This window comes from Panicum hallii, chromosome 9 (assembly GCF_002211085.1).
Source record: "Panicum hallii strain FIL2 chromosome 9, PHallii_v3.1, whole genome shotgun sequence".
NCBI lineage: Eukaryota > Viridiplantae > Streptophyta > Magnoliopsida > Poales > Poaceae > Panicum > Panicum hallii.
The window spans coordinates 7279290-7295969 of NC_038050.1; the positions used below are offsets into that span (position 1 = coordinate 7279290).

The following is a 16680-nucleotide window of genomic DNA, read 5'->3' on the forward strand; positions in this document are numbered from 1 at the left end:
TTTAGCCCGACTAGGCATGAGGATGGGGACGTTAGCCTTGAAGGTCAAGTGGTGGCCAAGAAGGATACTTTCCGGTATCTAGGATCAATGCTTCAGAAAGATGGAGACATTGATGAAGATGTTAGACATAGAATTTCAGCCGGGTGGTTGAAGTGGCGGCAGGCTTCGGGCGTCCTCTGTGACAAGAAGGTGCCACAGAGGCTAAAAGGTAAGTTCTATAGGACGGCGATTCGCCCAGCGATGCTATACGGTGCTGAATGTTGGCCTACAAAAAGGCGACATGTCCAGCAACTGAGTGTAGCAGAGATGCGTATGCTGCGTTGGTTCTGCGGGCATACAAGAAGGGATAGAATCCGGAACGAAGAGATTCGAGATAGGGTCGGGGTGGCACCTATCGATGAGAAGTTGATTCAACATCGGTTGAGATGGTTTGGACATGTACAACGGAGGCCTCCCGAGGCGCCGGTGCGTAGTGGAGTTTTAAAGCGGGGCGATAATGTAAAGAGAGGTAGAGGTAGATCTAGACTAACTTGGAACGAGACGGTTAAGAGAGACCTTAAGGAGTGGAATATCGCTAAGGAATTAGCTATGGATAGGAGCGCTTGGAGATTAGCAATTAATGTACCTGAACCGTGACCTTTGTTACTTTTTGTTTAACCCCTAACTCTTCCTTTGGCTTGTGCACTTTTTGTGTTTCTTATTCTTGTTTTCTATGGGTTTCATCTCTAGTCTACCCCAACTTGCTTGGGACAAAAGGCTAAGTTGTTGTTGTTGTTTGTGTGTGTGTGTGTGGGGGGGGGGGGGGGGGGGGGGCACAAATCCCATTATTAGCACTTCGAAACACAAACCACCAAATACATAACTATGCACACCAGGGATGCTTCCTGAACCCAACAGACAACAACTTTTTTCCTCAAAAACAGACAACAATTTTACCTTGAATTTAACATTACTCAGCTCGCATTTCTGAAATCTGTTACATTATCAACTTCTAAACACCAGGAAGCAAAGAATGCCAGGGCACCACCAAAAAATGCTCCCACGTCTCCAACCGATGAAGGTACTATTTACAAATTACAACAGATACCTACTAAAACTCATAAGAACAGGAATGGTACAGAAAGTAAAGCACTCAATTATGGTTAAATTCTTCTTCCTAGCACTGATCCTCGTCGAGCTTATCGATTAGACTACGGAGTTCTTGAACCGCTGGATTATCCCAATGAACTCTGATCCTCTCCATCAGCAACCTACATGGATCATTGTCGACAGGAGGCAAATCCCTGGGAACAGGAGGGTTGAGGAAAGGGTGCTGAAGTAGCTCAGGTATTCGCCATCGCTCGTTTCGGTCCCATGCAAGACACCTTTGCATCAAATCGATGAGCCATGGGTTGTCAACTGGTTCATACATGATCTTGTGGTTCCTATCAGTGACTTCTTTATATTTGGCCCAAAATGTCTTGTAGTTTGCAAATGGTGTCTTACCATACACCATCTGGTAAAGAATACAGCCAAGAGACCAAATATCAGAAGGGCGCCCACACTTGATAATATTACCACCTGAGTCAGTATCGTTGCACATGAATGCTTCAGGTGACATGTAGTTCAGTGTCCCTACCTGCTCGTTGCGGTGAGAAAACCACAATTAGCATGCCATAGAAAGCAGCACGAACAACTGAAGATAATTATATTCTTATTAATACAAGTGAACACAACAAGGAAAGGTTGCAACTGTGTGTACCAGAGTGCATCACATGTACCTGAGCATCACGTTGAATGTTTGTTGTATCATTCTGTATAGCTTTGGCAATGCCAAAGTCAATAAGTTTAAGCGAGCCCCTCACAAGCATAAAGTTGGCAGGCTTCAAATCAGAGTGCACTATCCGCTCCTCATGTATTGTATTGACAGCTTCAAGCATTTGCTACAGCACAAACAAAAGGGGGAAAAAGTGAGAAGGCGCCTAAAAGGTTCACAATATTTCCTACTTTATCATGTAAGCACAAATTGCACTTGCACATAGGTTATAGTATCTCATTATATTTCAATGGTTTTGCTCCGTAAACAGCATTATAATATAGAAACAGGTACAGTAAACCACAGAAAATTCTAGCAATTACATGTACAGTTGCACTGGGCAACAAGACACAGCAATTAATTCTACACAATTCTTTTCTGTTAACGTTTCGCTAAGTACAGAGGCAATACAAAAAATCTAGAAGAACCAACATAGATAATTTGCTGAGCGAAGATAAACCAAATATCAGTAGCAGGACCAGAAACCATTTGTCAAACTAAATAGAATTGATCTAACTACCTAACCAGCTGTTTTAAAAAGGTTAAACTAATGGGACTAGCCATGAAGGGAAGAGGTAATTAAACAAGGAACAATAATATCTGACAATTTAATTAATTAAAAAACAATTTTCAAACTTCAAAGAACGTGTCTATAAAGATACCAAAACATGACCTTTTGGTTTGAAAACACTATAGTAAAGAGATTCATATTTAGTTGCAGTAGAATCTAATTTTCCAGAATTCAGATGCCTCACTTTTGTCTAATTGGGATAAGATGAAGGTTACCTGCCAATAAAAACGTAGCCAGTTTTCATCAATTTTCATATTAGAGTTGTTCCTCTCCTTCCACTTTTGAGCAACCATATGAGCTAAATCAATTTCACCATACTCCAGGACCATGTAAATGTAGTGATCATCCCTAATTCTTCCATCCCTGGGTGACATGGAACCTTCTAGAAGCAAACTTTTGTCAGTTACCTGGTTGATGCAAAATCCATAGGCAGATCAGAATATGTCTCTCTGGAGATAGAATGGATAATCCGTGTAGATAAGCACAATTATTCTATGAAAATCAATACATATAAAGAGCAGTTAGATGACAGGTGTACTTTGGATAACCAAATACTTACTCTGTCCCAGAATATAGCTATGTTTAGGTTTTTCCTAAGTCAAACCTTTTAAACTTTCTGGGACGGAGGGAACAGTTGTTTATACAATTGTATGGCAATGTGGGGTGAAATTTTAGTCAGCATACGTAGTTTATTACCCTCTATAAAAATAAGACCATTTCTGCAAAATGTGACTTCCCTGTACAGGTACTGGAACTTGTAGCCAAAGATTTTGTATATATACAAGTAACAACAATTGTTTCTTAAGTACTGGACTACTGGTGTGAAACATATACTAACTGGAGAACTCAAATACAAAAAATGAAATAACACTATATATGATACAGATGTTGTCAGCTAGTACATCCTATGGGTTATTGTCTATGTCCATCGTCTGGCAATGTGCACCTAGGACCAGAGAACAGCATAGGGTAGTATTGCAAGACGTCTATGACCATGTCAAGTTTATGCTATGCAAATAGTTTTGTATGAGTTTCTGTAAAGGCCGGGAAGCAAAATATTACCAAGATAGATCCTAATCTATCCATTCATCATCATTAGCAGTGGTCCTATGGGAAACTAACTAAACTGTAGAGGTTTACATAAAAATGGTTAAACAGAGGCAGGAAATGCAGATGATAATTCAAGAGTAATTTCTGTGAGGACATCAAGACAATGCTTTCATCGTTTATAGGTGGGGAAGCAAATCTTCTTTACTCAGAAAATCAAACAAAGAAACCGAAATAGGAAAATGTACTTGGGAATAAGGTTAGGAACTTGGTACCTCATAATCAATCAGCTGTATGATATTGCTCTTCCCTTTCAACTTATTTAGATACCCAATTTCTTGGCAGAAACCATAGGCAGTAGGGTAATCACGGCCTTTAAGTTTGATTTTTTTCAAGGCATATATTATGCAATCTGATGATATAACTTTGTGGACTTCACTGCTACCCCCAGATCCTATTTTGCCAAGTTTCTGATAAAGTTTCCCATTGACCTTAAAGAACACATTAGGATCATAATTCCTTTTGTGACGCTCCTTCTCACCCTTGTTTGGTCGGGGAGCGCCACCATCCCTGGCAGATGTAGGTTGGTCATTTGCAGGTAAGCCTTCGGAACGCAAACTGCCGATGCTGGAAACAGCTTTGTCTGTGGCACCGTCGCCTAGACAAACCTGCTGATCGAGTGGATTCCAATCACCAACACCCGTCACACCTGCATGCTCCTTTTGAGGACCATGATCCAGTACACCCTTAGATGATTCTGCAGCAGATTCTGGCATCTGCACTGGTGAAGCGTATCTGCTAATCTGTGGAGCTTGTGAACTTTGGACAGTAGGCCCTGAATGTAGTGAAACAGCAGTAACGGATGAACCAATGGCAGAGCAACGGGTCATTGGATCTCCATGATTCTGATTACGAGCCTCTTCAATCCCTCTCTGACACAAATTAGGTGCATCATATCTAATATCCATATCAACTGCAGCATCAGCAACTTCAAGCTCCTGATGGTTCCGATGGTGATAGTGTGCTCCTTGATTCGCAGGAATACTTTCTCCTGCTGTCAATGAAACGGAATGCAGATAAGACAACATACTGTCCATTCTACTATCAACAGTGATCCCTACATTATCACCTGCAATGTAAACTGATAACTAAACATGCACACAACTTTGTAATATAAATATCAAAGAAAGAAAAGAATTCGTACTCTGGGAAGTTAACTGTGGATCACCAACTGAGTAAAACTGTTCTTTCTTGAAACTTTCAGCCACAAATGCATTGCGAGATGCAATTTGAGATGAAGTTTCCAAAGATGATTTCTCCATATCGACCAACAGATTAGCCTCAGTCTTCTGCTGGTAGTTCTGGCCAACACTTTGGCCACATGTATCTGTGATATTTTTTAACATTGAGGGAGTTGTCACCATCAGCTCATCTGGAGTAGAGGACCCCAATTTAGCACTGCTGTCATTTTTCTGTTGATCAGGCGTCGCATTTTGCAGCCTGGAGGGTCCCAACAGGCCTCTCTGAGTCTGCATAACCTTTCCTTCACGGTTTTTCGCCTCAGAAGGGCTGGGACCAGCTCTATTTGTTCGCTCAGCCGTGGACACCAGGACCCGAGTCGCTCTTGGTACGTTGGACTGCATCGAACCTGAGGTAAGATCAGTTAGAAGCTGATCAATATAACATCTGACATAATTCATTTGGATACCAATACAGTATACAACTCGAAATAATATTACAAATAGTAAACTCAACACCAACGACAAAGCCACGAAATCAAGTGCAAGCGCAAAAGTTTTTACAGGGTCCCCAGTCAATAGGAAACTTACAGAAGATAACATGCTTCAACGTACTTAGATTTACAAGGGAAATGCGCCAAACACAAACTAGAACCCTACGCGGAAATGACTAGAGGAGGGCAGGGGCTCCAGAGCCGAATCCACTCACCCAGCGGTCTCTGCCGCTTGACAGCTGCATGAATCTGTCTCAGGAAGTGGGGAGGCGAGAGCGTGAGAGACGAGGACGACCCCGACGACGACGTCAGGTTGCTGGCGGCCGTGTCCCCGCCGGTAGGGACCGTGATGCCCTTGCCGGTACTGGCTCCGGCGGCGTGGGAGGGCGTTGGGGGCCGAAGGAAGCTATCCCTGCTCTCCATAGGCGGCTGCGGGGGAGGCGGCGGTGGGGCCCACCGGCATCTCGCCGGAGAGGCGGATCCGCGGCGCTAGGGTTCCCTGGCGGCCGACGGGGCGCGAATCGGCGCAGTCAACACCGGGATGGGGAGGCGTCGCGAGGTGCGGGCCGGGAGGTTGCCATGGAGCGGAACGGCAGCAGAGATGAAGCGAATCGAAGCGAGGGTGAGCGGGTGGGGGAGGAGGGAATGGGGACAAAACCCCAAAATTTGAAATGGAGGAAGACGAAGGTGCCGTGAATCACACGGAGGGAGCAAAAATGGGATGGCTATTTTTGACCGAAATTGGATAAATTTTGTTCGGAATTAGGACTGGCCTGGGCTAGAAGCCAACATGCTTTATGGGCTGGGCCTGGAAAGGTGGGTGTACTCGGTTGGGATTGCCGGCCCATTATAACGTCGAACTCTTTGCGAAACTTCTGGTTCTCGGCGCGGAAGAAGAAAGACTGGGAGGATGGCGAATTGGGCGGAGCAGCTGCAGGGCGAGCTCGCCGGCCGCGGCCTCGCCGTCGCCTCCATTCCCGGGAAGGGCCGGGGCATCGTTGCCTCCCGCACCTTCTTCCCAGGTTAAACCACGCGCCCTTTCTAAACTAAAACCGACGCCGTTGCGCTGCCGGTCCGCGCCAAGCGTGTCGCGGGTTGCCCACGAATTGGTCGATGAATTGCTCGAATGGCACCCGTCGTTAACGGTGGTGCAATGGCGCGGTGACGTGTCCTTGATTTGGTTTGATGGGTTGCTGCGCTGGTGTCATCGGAGTTTCTAAGTGCTTTTCACGGTGCTGATGGAATCCTGCGATGTGTTGCAGGGGAAGTCATTATCAGCCAAGAACCTTACGTTTCCACACCCAACAAGATTTTAGTCGGATCAAGCTGTGACCATTGTTTCGCGTCTAGCAACCTGAGGAAGTGCTCGGTTTGTCGAGTTACTTGGTACTGCAGCAGCAATTGCCAGGTGCTGGCTCTAGTCTTTTTCTGCAGCGGTCACATTTCCATTGCTTTTGCAGCCTCATGCTTCTGTGGTTATGCATGGACGTTCCTTTAGTAGTTATCGTGCTTTTGATGATGATATGTTTTTTATTTCACTGCGGAATGCTGTTAGTGCAGAAAGTAGAATGGAAACTACATCAGCTCGAGTGTAGAGCGATGGCAGCGCTTACGGAGGATAGAAAGAAGATGCTTACTCCCACAATTCGTTTGATGGTGAGGCTGGTACTAAAAAGAAAATTGCAAAATGAGAAGGTATTGACTGGTTTCGTTCTTGCCTTTTTCTAGACCGAAGTTAAGGCACGTCGTCGCACTATGAGTGGTGTCTCATGCAGTCATTCAATTTTCATATTCATTGTAGTACCTATATGATACTTTTTGTTTGCCACGATGATATTTTGAATATCAAAGAAGTATCTGATAATTCGTGTTTTCTGCCAAAACCTGCTCTTATCATGTGAATGATATTTGTATTTGTGACACTGTAACCGGTCGTATTTTGTTAACTTGATATGACTTGTATTGCCAGGTCATTCCATCTTCATGCATAGATAACTACTATCTAGTGGATGCCTTGGAGTCCCGTATCCTGTCCTTTGATACATTTGATTAATGATGAATACAAATATTGTGATACATGAGTGTTGGATTGACTTAATACGAACAGATATATCGGAGGTTGATAAAGATCAACTTGTACTCTATGCTCAGATGGCCAATCTTGTGGACCTCATTCTTCCTTCACTTGAATTTGATCTCGAGGAAATTGCACATAATTTTTCTAAGGTAAATCCTACCATAATGTTCCATAATCATGATCATAAGTTTCTCTCACTTTTGCACTTCAAGGTAGCATAGAGCCGCTAGAGAATACAGATACTCAAATTAGGCTTGGGAGTACTCATCATCTTGAACATAGCTGGCTTTAGGTGTTGTAATTGAGCATATTTTGTTTGTAAATCTAGAATCCATTGAGGGCCTATTTGGATTGGTTATAACCCCTTGGAAAGTATGGACTTGAATTAGAACTAAGTCAACAAGGGAACCTTGCAGGCTGCAGCTTTATTTGAGCAGAGTAGCAATCTGTATGATATATGTGCTGTGCTTCTGGCCTCGCTGTACAGCAACTTCAACGATACATGTGCTGTTAAGTTATTTCATATCTAGCTCATTTGCATTTGAGCTGTGATCTTTTATGTGTTGCTGATATGGCATGTCATTCCCGCTTTTGTCAGCTTTCTCTGGGAAGTGAGAAAGTCATATTTTCAAAATTGTGGAACCTTGTAGTATTGCCACTGCTGATTCTATATTTTTTTTTGGCATGGTTGTGAGAATTAGTCTACTCTTTCAATGATATTTGTTGATGATCAGTTAATACTGAATTATTGATTGTGTGCCCCAAATGTGCAGTTTGCCTGCAATGCTCATACAATATGTGATCCTGAGCTTAGACCTCTTGGGACTGGATTGTACCCTGTTATATCTATAATTAACCACAGGTGGTATACTAAGTTTTATGTTTTCGTCTAGCATCTTGTCAGATTTGAGCACTTTATAAATCAATATTGCCTTTACACCCCCCCTTGTTTTGGCATTTCCAGTTGTGTACCAAATGCAGTTCTGACATTTGATGGTCGGACAGCTTGTGTTCGCGCTTTGCAACCTATAGGGAAAGATGAAGAGGTAAGGAAACCACTTTTACCTTGTGTCCTGATCATTTTGTGCTTAACTTGCATAGCATGCTTTCGTTCTGTTTTCCCCCCTTTGCCATTGTTATCCTTCGGGACAATGTCAGTTGTGTATCTTCTGTCAGGTGTCGATAAGCTACATCGAGACTGCAGCAGTCACTAAGAAGAGACAGAGTGATCTGAAGCAGTACTTCTTCACCTGCACATGCCCACGCTGTGTCAAGGTTTTTCATTTTGCATGCCCACTATGCCTATCTCTTCCATTGAAAATTAACAAACTCTTGACCTTCAAAATTTTGTTCTATACAACTTCCCCAATATAGGGTTCTGAGGACGATGCTCTACTTGAGAGATATAGATGCAAGAACCAAGCATGTGATGGGTTTCTGCTTTCTGAGTCAGGTTGGTTGCCATTAAGCTGGAAAATACTAACTGAATTGCTCAGGGAGGAAACGGAAAATGAGCCAACTATTCTTATATTAACATCGAATAACTCATTTTGTTTCATTCATCATAAATCTTACATTCTGTATGTATCTGATTCTATAGGAGAAAAGGCTTACACATGCCAGAAATGTAGCATTTCTAGAGATGAGGAAGAGGTCAAAAAGACAACAAGAGAAATTGTACTGCTGTCAGATAAAGCATCTTCACTTCTTTCGTCAGGAAGTATCCTTGTCCTGTTGTCCAGGATTAAGTGCCCATGAAACAAGAAAAACAAATCTCAGCTGCAAAATGATTACCTCCTCTATTTATTCTATCTAATAAACTCACCTTAATAAGGGAAAATAGATACCACTGAAGCAGGTTCTATCTACAAGACAATTGAGCAGCTAGAGCAGAAGCTCTACCATGCTTTCTCAATCACTTTGCTGCACACACGTGAAACACTGCTGAAGGTATATTTCTACCTCTTGTAGGTGCGCAAACCAAGCTGGCTCAAACCGAGCTATACCTTTATAGAATTTGTTATCATCAGAGTGCTGTCTCTATAGGATAGGGACCATTGACAGTGACCATCCATTTAACTCTGTTCTACCATCTTGTTAATACCAATTGTTGGTGCAGATATACATGGAGTTACAAGATTGGCAGACTGCATTGACGTATTGCAGATCAACAATTCCTGTTTATGAAAGTAAGCCTGCTTTAGTCTTTTCAGAGTAAATTATATCTCCGTGAGACTATTTTGCACATGAACTTTTTCCTTCTGTCTTATCTATCATATTTTATAAATCATATTTGTTATTTGATAGGCCTCCACCAAATCAGTAAGAGATCAGATATGATTATGTTCAAATAAAGGCTCCTTCCCTTTTGTTATACTTAATTCTTGTTTGATTTTGTTTTATATCTTAAAATTAGTCAGGCAGAAACATGCATGCTTAAAGTAAAATGTAGCGAATTTAGGATCACTTGGAAAGCATACCATGTGGAGATCTATCTGTTTCTGTTTTCCTCATAAACTAATAATTGAGCAGTAGAGAACTGATTCTGTGCTCCTTGCACCGCTGGGAGCTTGCTTTAGGAACAGACCAAGGTATATGCAATTGTTTCTTGATTCATCATAGTAGTATATACATTAGGGGCGTTCCCTGCAATTTCCCTCAAAAGGTGGAATAGGCAAGGAGAGTAGTAACACAGTTACAGAGAATGGGACAACTGTGCATCATTTCACCCTTACTGGTGAACTCGGGGCGCATCCTTGCTGTACTGCAGGCTGGTCAGGGTTGATAAAATTAAATCAGCAGTTGTCATCATCTATGATGCTCAGCTGTCAACCTTGATACCACTAATTGCCATGGCTCACAAGTCCCATTCCAGCTTGTAGAAAGGTATACCAGCAAGCGAGCAGAAGTGCAAAACTGTACAACTGTAAAACCTCTTATATGATCTTAGCAGTCGGAAAGGATAGCCTTTGGTGGGAAAACTAAAAACAGAGAAAACAAAATGATGCTTCTCTTTCCAGAAAGCAAATGATATATTTTTTTTCGGATTTCCAATAAAGCATGATGCTGACCAATGTTTTTTACCTGTTCCATCAGGAGTTTATCCACCATTTCATCCAATGATCGGATTACAATTCTATACTTGTGGAAAGCTTGAATGGTATGCCCTGATAGCCTTCGCCTATTTCTCTCACACATAAGAGACCATCATATATAGTGTTCCTTATCCATTATAATCTTTGGCTGCTACTATCTTGTGCTTTAAGAAAATGGACACTGTTAATTTCAACAAAAGCTGGTCTTAGATTTGACACAGACAGTACAGGATCATTAAAAGAATCCTAGCAGTGTGTTGACATGAATCTGTAACCTTTGATCATGAAAAGTTCACAAGCATTCAATCATTTGTCCAGTGTTCTACGATAGTTCCCTTTTTTAAAAAAAAAATATAATAATTCTTTCTTCATAGTCATGGTATTAAACAGTCGTGCTCATGATATTTAGAGTTACAGGCTTACATATAGACTTCTCTTTTCCCATTGTAGGCTGCTCGAGTGCACAGAGGACGCTCTGAAATCTCTAACCAGAGCAGCAGATGTACTTAGAATAACACATGGCACAAAGTCACAGTTCATGAAGGAGCTCTTTGGCAAGCTAGAGGAAGCAAGGGCTGAAGTTTCTTTTAGGCTATCCTCCGGTCGTGGGCATGGTAAGCAATTTTCATGAGGGACTGCAAGCCAACTATGATGGAAAATAGATATAATATAAAAAAATATGCTGCTGTCGTTGAGACAATGTTCAAAAAATACAGAAGCATTGAAAATGTCTAGGCATACAAATAGCATTGTTGGGATAGCGACCAGCTCATTCCAAGCTTCATTCAGTTGGAAATGGGGAAATAGCATCTGCTGTAAAACTGATCTGATTTTTTATTTTATTGTCATCATGTGGCGAGTTGAACTCCATGCTATCTTCATGGTCCAAGTTGGGCAATATACTTTCACATTTGCAGGAAGGAGCACGGAGCACCTGTATCTGTGTGCTTTATGCGTGAGATTTTGCCTCATTCTATGATAGTCCAAATGCAGCTGCTGATATTTTCAGCTGATGGAATAGAAGTTGGACTAAATAGACTTCTGCAAGCATCAATATATTTCAGTTTTCATGAGGCATGTTCTACATCAGCTATGCTTAACTATTGGGCCCTGTAGCCGGTTCCAATGGGATTCCCACGTATCAAGTAGAATCTTTAATATTTACAGGCATTACGTTACCGCAGGGAATGTTACACATAAAGCTGACACCTAAATCTATACTGACATATTTTTTAAGGACTGCATTGCAAAAAGTGTTATCATTTAACATTATTACAATGGAACTCTGTATGTTGGGTCAACCATCTTCAATACAAACAAATTTCCCTTGTCTCCTCTTGAAACCCTGCAAGCAAGGTTGTCCCTTCCAATTAGTAAATGTCATTGCCAAATTATCAAGCATTAACTAGTTTTCAGTTTTAGTAATGGTAGTTCAATTAGAATGCAAAATCATAATGGAGAATATGAGGAATGGAACAACTATTGTGGGTTCATCACAAGCCCTCTGGAGGGGAAAATAAGCTAACCTGAGCTCTTCATCAAGATAAGTAATTTCTAGTTCACCTTTACCGCTTCCAGGCGATTTGATTGAGATCTACTCAGAGAGAAGAAAATAACATTAGGCCCCGTTTGGAACATTGGAATTGAATTCCATTCTAATAATCATAATTTAGACACAAATCTATTAAGCTAATATGATTATATACAAAATATATTTGTATACTGTTGTTGGTCATATAAGGGAGATACTTATATGCTATATTTCTACTATAGAGGAGTGAGCCAAAAAACATGCTATATGTTACAGAATAGAAACATAGCTTGGTGGTGTATAGAATCAATTTCCATAGCTTTGTGGTGTATAGAATCAATTTCCATCTCCCATCCTATGAATTTAGGATAGGCTTATATCTAAACTTTGGAAAGTGGTGGTATGTCAAATTCTAACCTAAATAGCGTAGCTTATTAAGTAGATTTCAATTTCTCCAAAATGAGAGGATCCAAACGGCCTCTTAGTGAATTATGAAGCATATTGTAGGCTAGAGGTCGAATATGCCATTTCAAGACCGTTTGGAGGACAGAATATCGACCATGACTAAGAGCACGAAAAGTAAATCAAAATAGCATGGGAAATAAAGGAGTACATCATGACATAGAATATATATACATGTTAACATCGTGGTATTACCTAGCATGACTAAATGTTCTCTATACACCAGTGAATTACTATGGTAAAACTAAAACAAAGATAACATTTGGAGCATGAGGTAGAGAGGAGTGGCGTATAAACTATCTGGTGTAACACCTAAATAACTAATTGAAGTTTAAAATGTCTTACCAAACTAAATATCTTGAAGTAATCAAACTGAACTGCCACTCTTCTAGGATTAAGAGGTACCAAGTTGGCAGTAACCTGTAAAAAACATATATTAGTACATCATGTTAACACCATGCTCCAGAGAACCACAAGCACTAGTGAGTACTAACTAGTAAACCAAAATCACCAATAACAGCATACAATTCCAAGTATCTAATACGGCAACTGTGCAAAGGAAAATGTGACATGATTGCACAACGGCAAAAATATACGAACATGGATATAGTTGTACATTGAAACAGGAAAAATGTGTTTCAAGAAGGGAATGAACACCTTTCTACAGATCAAGACTTCATTACTGTAATCAATGTTTCAACTAACATGTTCCTTTATCGAGACGAGCAGACCAATGCCTACTTGCCAGAATTGCTTGGCCATTACACATAAGAAAGATCTCAGGCTCTCAGCTACATGCCACAAGAAAGCAGTAAAGCCTTTCGTTCCCTAAATTAGAATTCTTTGCTTCATAACAAAGAAAGGAATTGCAGAATGCCACTCTTGAAAGTGAAGGTACACTGGAATAAGTTCTGGTGAAATATTACCTGATTAAAGTAAGGGCAGGTTTCCATGTTTTGGGCTCTCAAAGTGTCGGCGTTGATTGCTTGGTAGATCTTCCCAAATGGCCTCAGATACTTTGGCCTCTGCAGTAGCAAGTGACAAGAACTTCACATTTGAACATGGGAAAATCTCTAGCTAACTAGCTATTCTATTATGCAGCAATACTTAAGGAAACTTCTTTTAAAATGAAAACGAGCATTTGATCACTAAGGGTTTCTAGGTATTCTATGCAATGTATAGAAACACAAGCAATTTAGAAACAAAGAAGAACAGGAACCTGTGGTTGCAGTATGCTTGTGGACGTGGTGTAGAGAAGCTCCCATTTGCCGTTGAGGAGATCGGACTTGAGCGGCTCCTTCACCTGGTTGACCGCCTCTAGCTGCTGAACAATCTGAAAGGAAGGCAAACCCGAGAGCAAGCTCTATGCATCAATCAATGCTCGGCCCATGGCGGGAGAAAGAGGTGGAGCTCGCGTCCACGTCCTCACCTGCTCGACGCGCTCCTTGTCCTCGGACGTGGCCTCGGCGCCGCGGTCGAGCGGCGCGATGGCGGCGAGGAGCTCCTCCTTGAGCCTCATCGCCTTCTCGGCGTCCTTCTCCCCTTTATTCCCCGTGAAGAACGACGGGAGGAAGGGGAAGGACGACACGCCCGCCCTCCACCTGCCGCCCTGGCGCCCGGCGAGCGCGACGCTCGGCCCTCTCCTCCGCCGGGTGCCCCGCGACGGCGCGGCAAGGTGGGAGCAGGCGGCGACGCTGGTGCCGGGGCTGGCTGGCGGCGGGAGAGGCGCGCCGGGCGCGCGCGGGAGGGAGAGCGGAAGCGAGGCGGGCGCCATGGCACGGCGGCGGCGGCACGGCGGGGAGGCAAGTGGGATTTTTGCGTGCGATTTGCGGTGGAAGTCGCGGTGGCGCGACCGCGATTTCTCGACGAAGGCAAAGGCAAGCGAAGGCGTCGCGTGTTTTTTGAGTGGTGGATAGAGCGCGCGGCGCGCGGGGTGAGGTTCTCCTTCTCCCCGCCGCGCCCGCGCCCGGGGCCGGGAGCACAAGCCATACGGTGGCGTCCGTTCCGTGCACCGCAATGGTTTCTGGAAGAGAACTGAGCACGTCATGTGACGGCAGTCATCCATGCTCCGCCGTCTCTCCCCAAACCGATACGAAATCTGACACCTGACAGTTGCAGTTGGGGGGCTGAAGTGCAGACCAAGAAACCTGTTCGTCCAGGGCGCTCAATCTAACAACAATTCAAATCATCTTCACCGGAAAAGAAAACAATTCAGTGATCAACTGGCCATCCATATCTGCATGGCTTCAAAACATGATCGTCGCCATCTGAATGGCTTCAGAAAATGATCGCCGCCTTTTTGTTTTCCTCTGAATAGCATTTTGTTGCAATGACTCCCTTAAAATGCTGCTTGCTCAACTACCGCAGTTTTTCATGAAAATTGAGCATTTGAGCTAAAAAAATGTCACAAAGTGTGGAGCTCCTATAGAACATTAGAATCACACTGGTCCACAGATCCAAACTTGCAAGCTTACAGTGTATACGGGGTAGATGAGAGCAAAGATACAACCAATACTCGGTTTCAGCTTGTTTCAATTGGAATCGAAGTGAAAGCCTGGCACGGGAAATTTTCTCAGAACACCCGCTCTAGGTGCAGCTTGAACTCCTTGCATCACAAAGAGAAAAGGAATCAAAGAGACACCAAAACAGTAAATCATGAATGTGACAAAACAAGAAGTAACCTTCGTTTAGCATTGTCTCAAATCAGCTATTTCACAGCTATAGAATTTGCAACACCTGATCATATCCCCATGATTCGTCTATGACAGCATCAAAGCTCGAAACGGAACACCCAGCAGTAGTGATGTTACACAAAAAACCAAACAGATTAAATACATGGTAACGCGACTTATTCCTCCTGGGAGGAGGGTGACTTCTTCTTGGCAACTGAAGCCCTCTTTCCCTTGAGTGTCCGGCAGTTGTTCTTTGTCCTCTGGCCACGAACTGGTAGCCCCAGCTTGTGCCGGATGCCCCTGTAGCACCTAATCTCCTTCAACCTCTCAATCGCCACACGGTTGAAACGTTTCTGTAAAGCATGCAAAGAAAAGTGGAGCAGTGTTCAGTATTTTAATTCCTTTGGAAGATAACATCAATATAAAGCAAATGTTCAGTGTCAGATATGATCAACGAAAGTAAAAAAAAGGGAAATATACAGTTCTGCATAATGATCTTTAACCTTCCAAACTCAAGGAATCATTGGTCAGATAATTAGGGTAATCATAGAAATTGCTAATAATCATACACTACTAAATCAAAGAACTGCAGAGTATTGAATTAGCAAAGGGATCAAGGCCATTACAAGGTCTCCCTCAATCATGTACTTGCCGACCTCCTTACGGAGGGTGATGACCTCCTCCTCAGAGAGGTCCTTGGTGATCTTGTTGTCGAAATTGAGGTCCAAAAGGATCTGACGGGAGCGTGACCGCCCAATGCCATGGATGTACTGCAGCGAGTACTCCACCCTCTTGTGGTTTGGAATCTCAACACCACCAATACGGATGCACTCGATCCGCAGGCCACCGTGACCAATCCCTCCCTTCTGTCAGATCCCCAACAAACAGAAGAATGAGAACCACAAAAGAATCACCAACATAAGCCTAGGTGTGAAGGTTCATCATAATGAGAATAACATAGAATAGCTCAATTACAGGATCAACACATTGCTGCACAATGAAATAGTAGCATTACTATTGACAATGTGCTTGGGTGGGGGGGGGGGGGGGGGGGCAAGGGATTCGTATGCCTAAATCAACATAAACACCCATTCCTACTATTGGGCGTACGAATTCCCAAGTCACATAAGACAATATTTCCGAACTACCCGAGACGACCATGTAAGTGCACGCATATAAGTAGCATATATATACAGAATTACGGACTAATGCCACATAATATTACCCCTACCACATTAATCCCTTCCGTTCCAAGTACAAGGTCAAAGTCTCACAGTGATGCAAGCTCACGGACACGTACAAACGCAAGCACGCACAGACCCAAGTGGTACGCACAAGCAAACGGTCGTGACAAGGAGGGCAGGACGGGCGGTCGCGACAGGGAGGGAAGGGCGGGGGTGGCGGGGGAAGATGGCACTAACCTTAGGAACGGGGAAGGAGACGGAGGAGCTGCGGCCCCGGGTGGAGAGGGGAAGGGAGGAGGATGCGATGGGGACGGAGACCATGGAGAGTGTCGCCATTTTCGCTCTCCTGCGGAGCCGCGCGTAGGGTGAACGGGCGTGCGCTGCTGTGTCTCGGATAGAAAACCCCGGGGCCGAAGGGGGAAGACGATAAGGTTGTGCAGGCTGCTCCTGACGCGGGCCTTGTGGGCCTGGTGGGCCTTACCAGAGAGGCTTATTTTGGTCTGGAAAAGGTCCA

The 16680-nt window shown here is 43.4% G+C and overlaps 4 protein-coding genes across 8 annotated transcripts; 1 reads left to right on the plus strand and 3 right to left on the minus strand.

Moving 5' to 3' along the window:
- Positions 1-911: 911 nt before the first annotated feature.
- Positions 912-5775, minus strand: LOC112876428. Of its 3 annotated transcripts, none has more exons than XM_025940540.1 (6): positions 5361-5775; positions 4618-5061; positions 3689-4464; positions 2582-2773; positions 1761-1922; positions 912-1618 (listed from the first exon to the last, which is right to left on the minus strand). In XM_025940540.1, the coding sequence occupies exons 1-6, from the start codon at positions 5566-5568 to the stop codon at positions 1157-1159; spliced, it is 2244 nt and encodes a 747-aa protein (XP_025796325.1). In that variant the 5' UTR covers positions 5569-5775; the 3' UTR covers positions 912-1156. The 3 variants fall into 3 exon arrangements, with proteins under 3 accessions (XP_025796325.1, XP_025796324.1, XP_025796323.1); XM_025940539.1 differs by having other exon boundaries at positions 3689-4467; XM_025940538.1 differs by having other exon boundaries at positions 3689-4542.
- Positions 5776-6040: 265 nt separating this feature from the next.
- Positions 6041-11197, plus strand: LOC112875275 (histone-lysine N-methyltransferase ASHR1). 2 transcript variants are annotated; one of them, XM_025939071.1, is made up of 14 exons: positions 6041-6167; positions 6408-6553; positions 6706-6840; positions 7115-7169; positions 7253-7371; positions 7996-8084; positions 8187-8268; positions 8399-8497; positions 8597-8675; positions 8823-8942; positions 9057-9172; positions 9342-9411; positions 10319-10382; positions 10768-11197. In XM_025939071.1, exons 1-14 carry the CDS (start codon positions 6056-6058, stop codon positions 10946-10948), a joined length of 1467 nt encoding a protein of 488 aa, XP_025794856.1. In that variant the 5' UTR covers positions 6041-6055; the 3' UTR covers positions 10949-11197. The 2 variants fall into 2 exon arrangements, with proteins under 2 accessions (XP_025794856.1, XP_025794857.1); XM_025939072.1 differs by having other exon boundaries at positions 9066-9172.
- Positions 11198-11341: 144 nt separating this feature from the next.
- On the minus strand, positions 11342-14565 carry LOC112875276 (probable plastid-lipid-associated protein 4, chloroplastic). Of its 2 annotated transcripts, XM_025939073.1 has the most exons (7): positions 13740-14565; positions 13530-13643; positions 13237-13335; positions 13052-13138; positions 12656-12730; positions 11844-11911; positions 11342-11662 (listed from the first exon to the last, which is right to left on the minus strand). In XM_025939073.1, the coding sequence occupies exons 1-7, from the start codon at positions 14373-14375 to the stop codon at positions 11590-11592; spliced, it is 1152 nt and encodes a 383-aa protein (XP_025794858.1). In that variant the 5' UTR covers positions 14376-14565; the 3' UTR covers positions 11342-11589. The 2 variants fall into 2 exon arrangements, with proteins under 2 accessions (XP_025794858.1, XP_025794859.1); XM_025939074.1 differs by lacking the exon at positions 13052-13138 and having other exon boundaries at positions 13740-14543.
- Positions 14566-14972: 407 nt separating this feature from the next.
- On the minus strand, positions 14973-16568 carry LOC112875277 (30S ribosomal protein S13, chloroplastic-like). Its single transcript, XM_025939075.1, has 3 exons — positions 16404-16568; positions 15609-15848; positions 14973-15335 (listed from the first exon to the last, which is right to left on the minus strand). Exons 1-3 carry the CDS (start codon positions 16500-16502, stop codon positions 15159-15161), a joined length of 516 nt encoding a protein of 171 aa, XP_025794860.1. The 5' UTR covers positions 16503-16568; the 3' UTR covers positions 14973-15158.
- Positions 16569-16680: the final 112 nt, after the last annotated feature.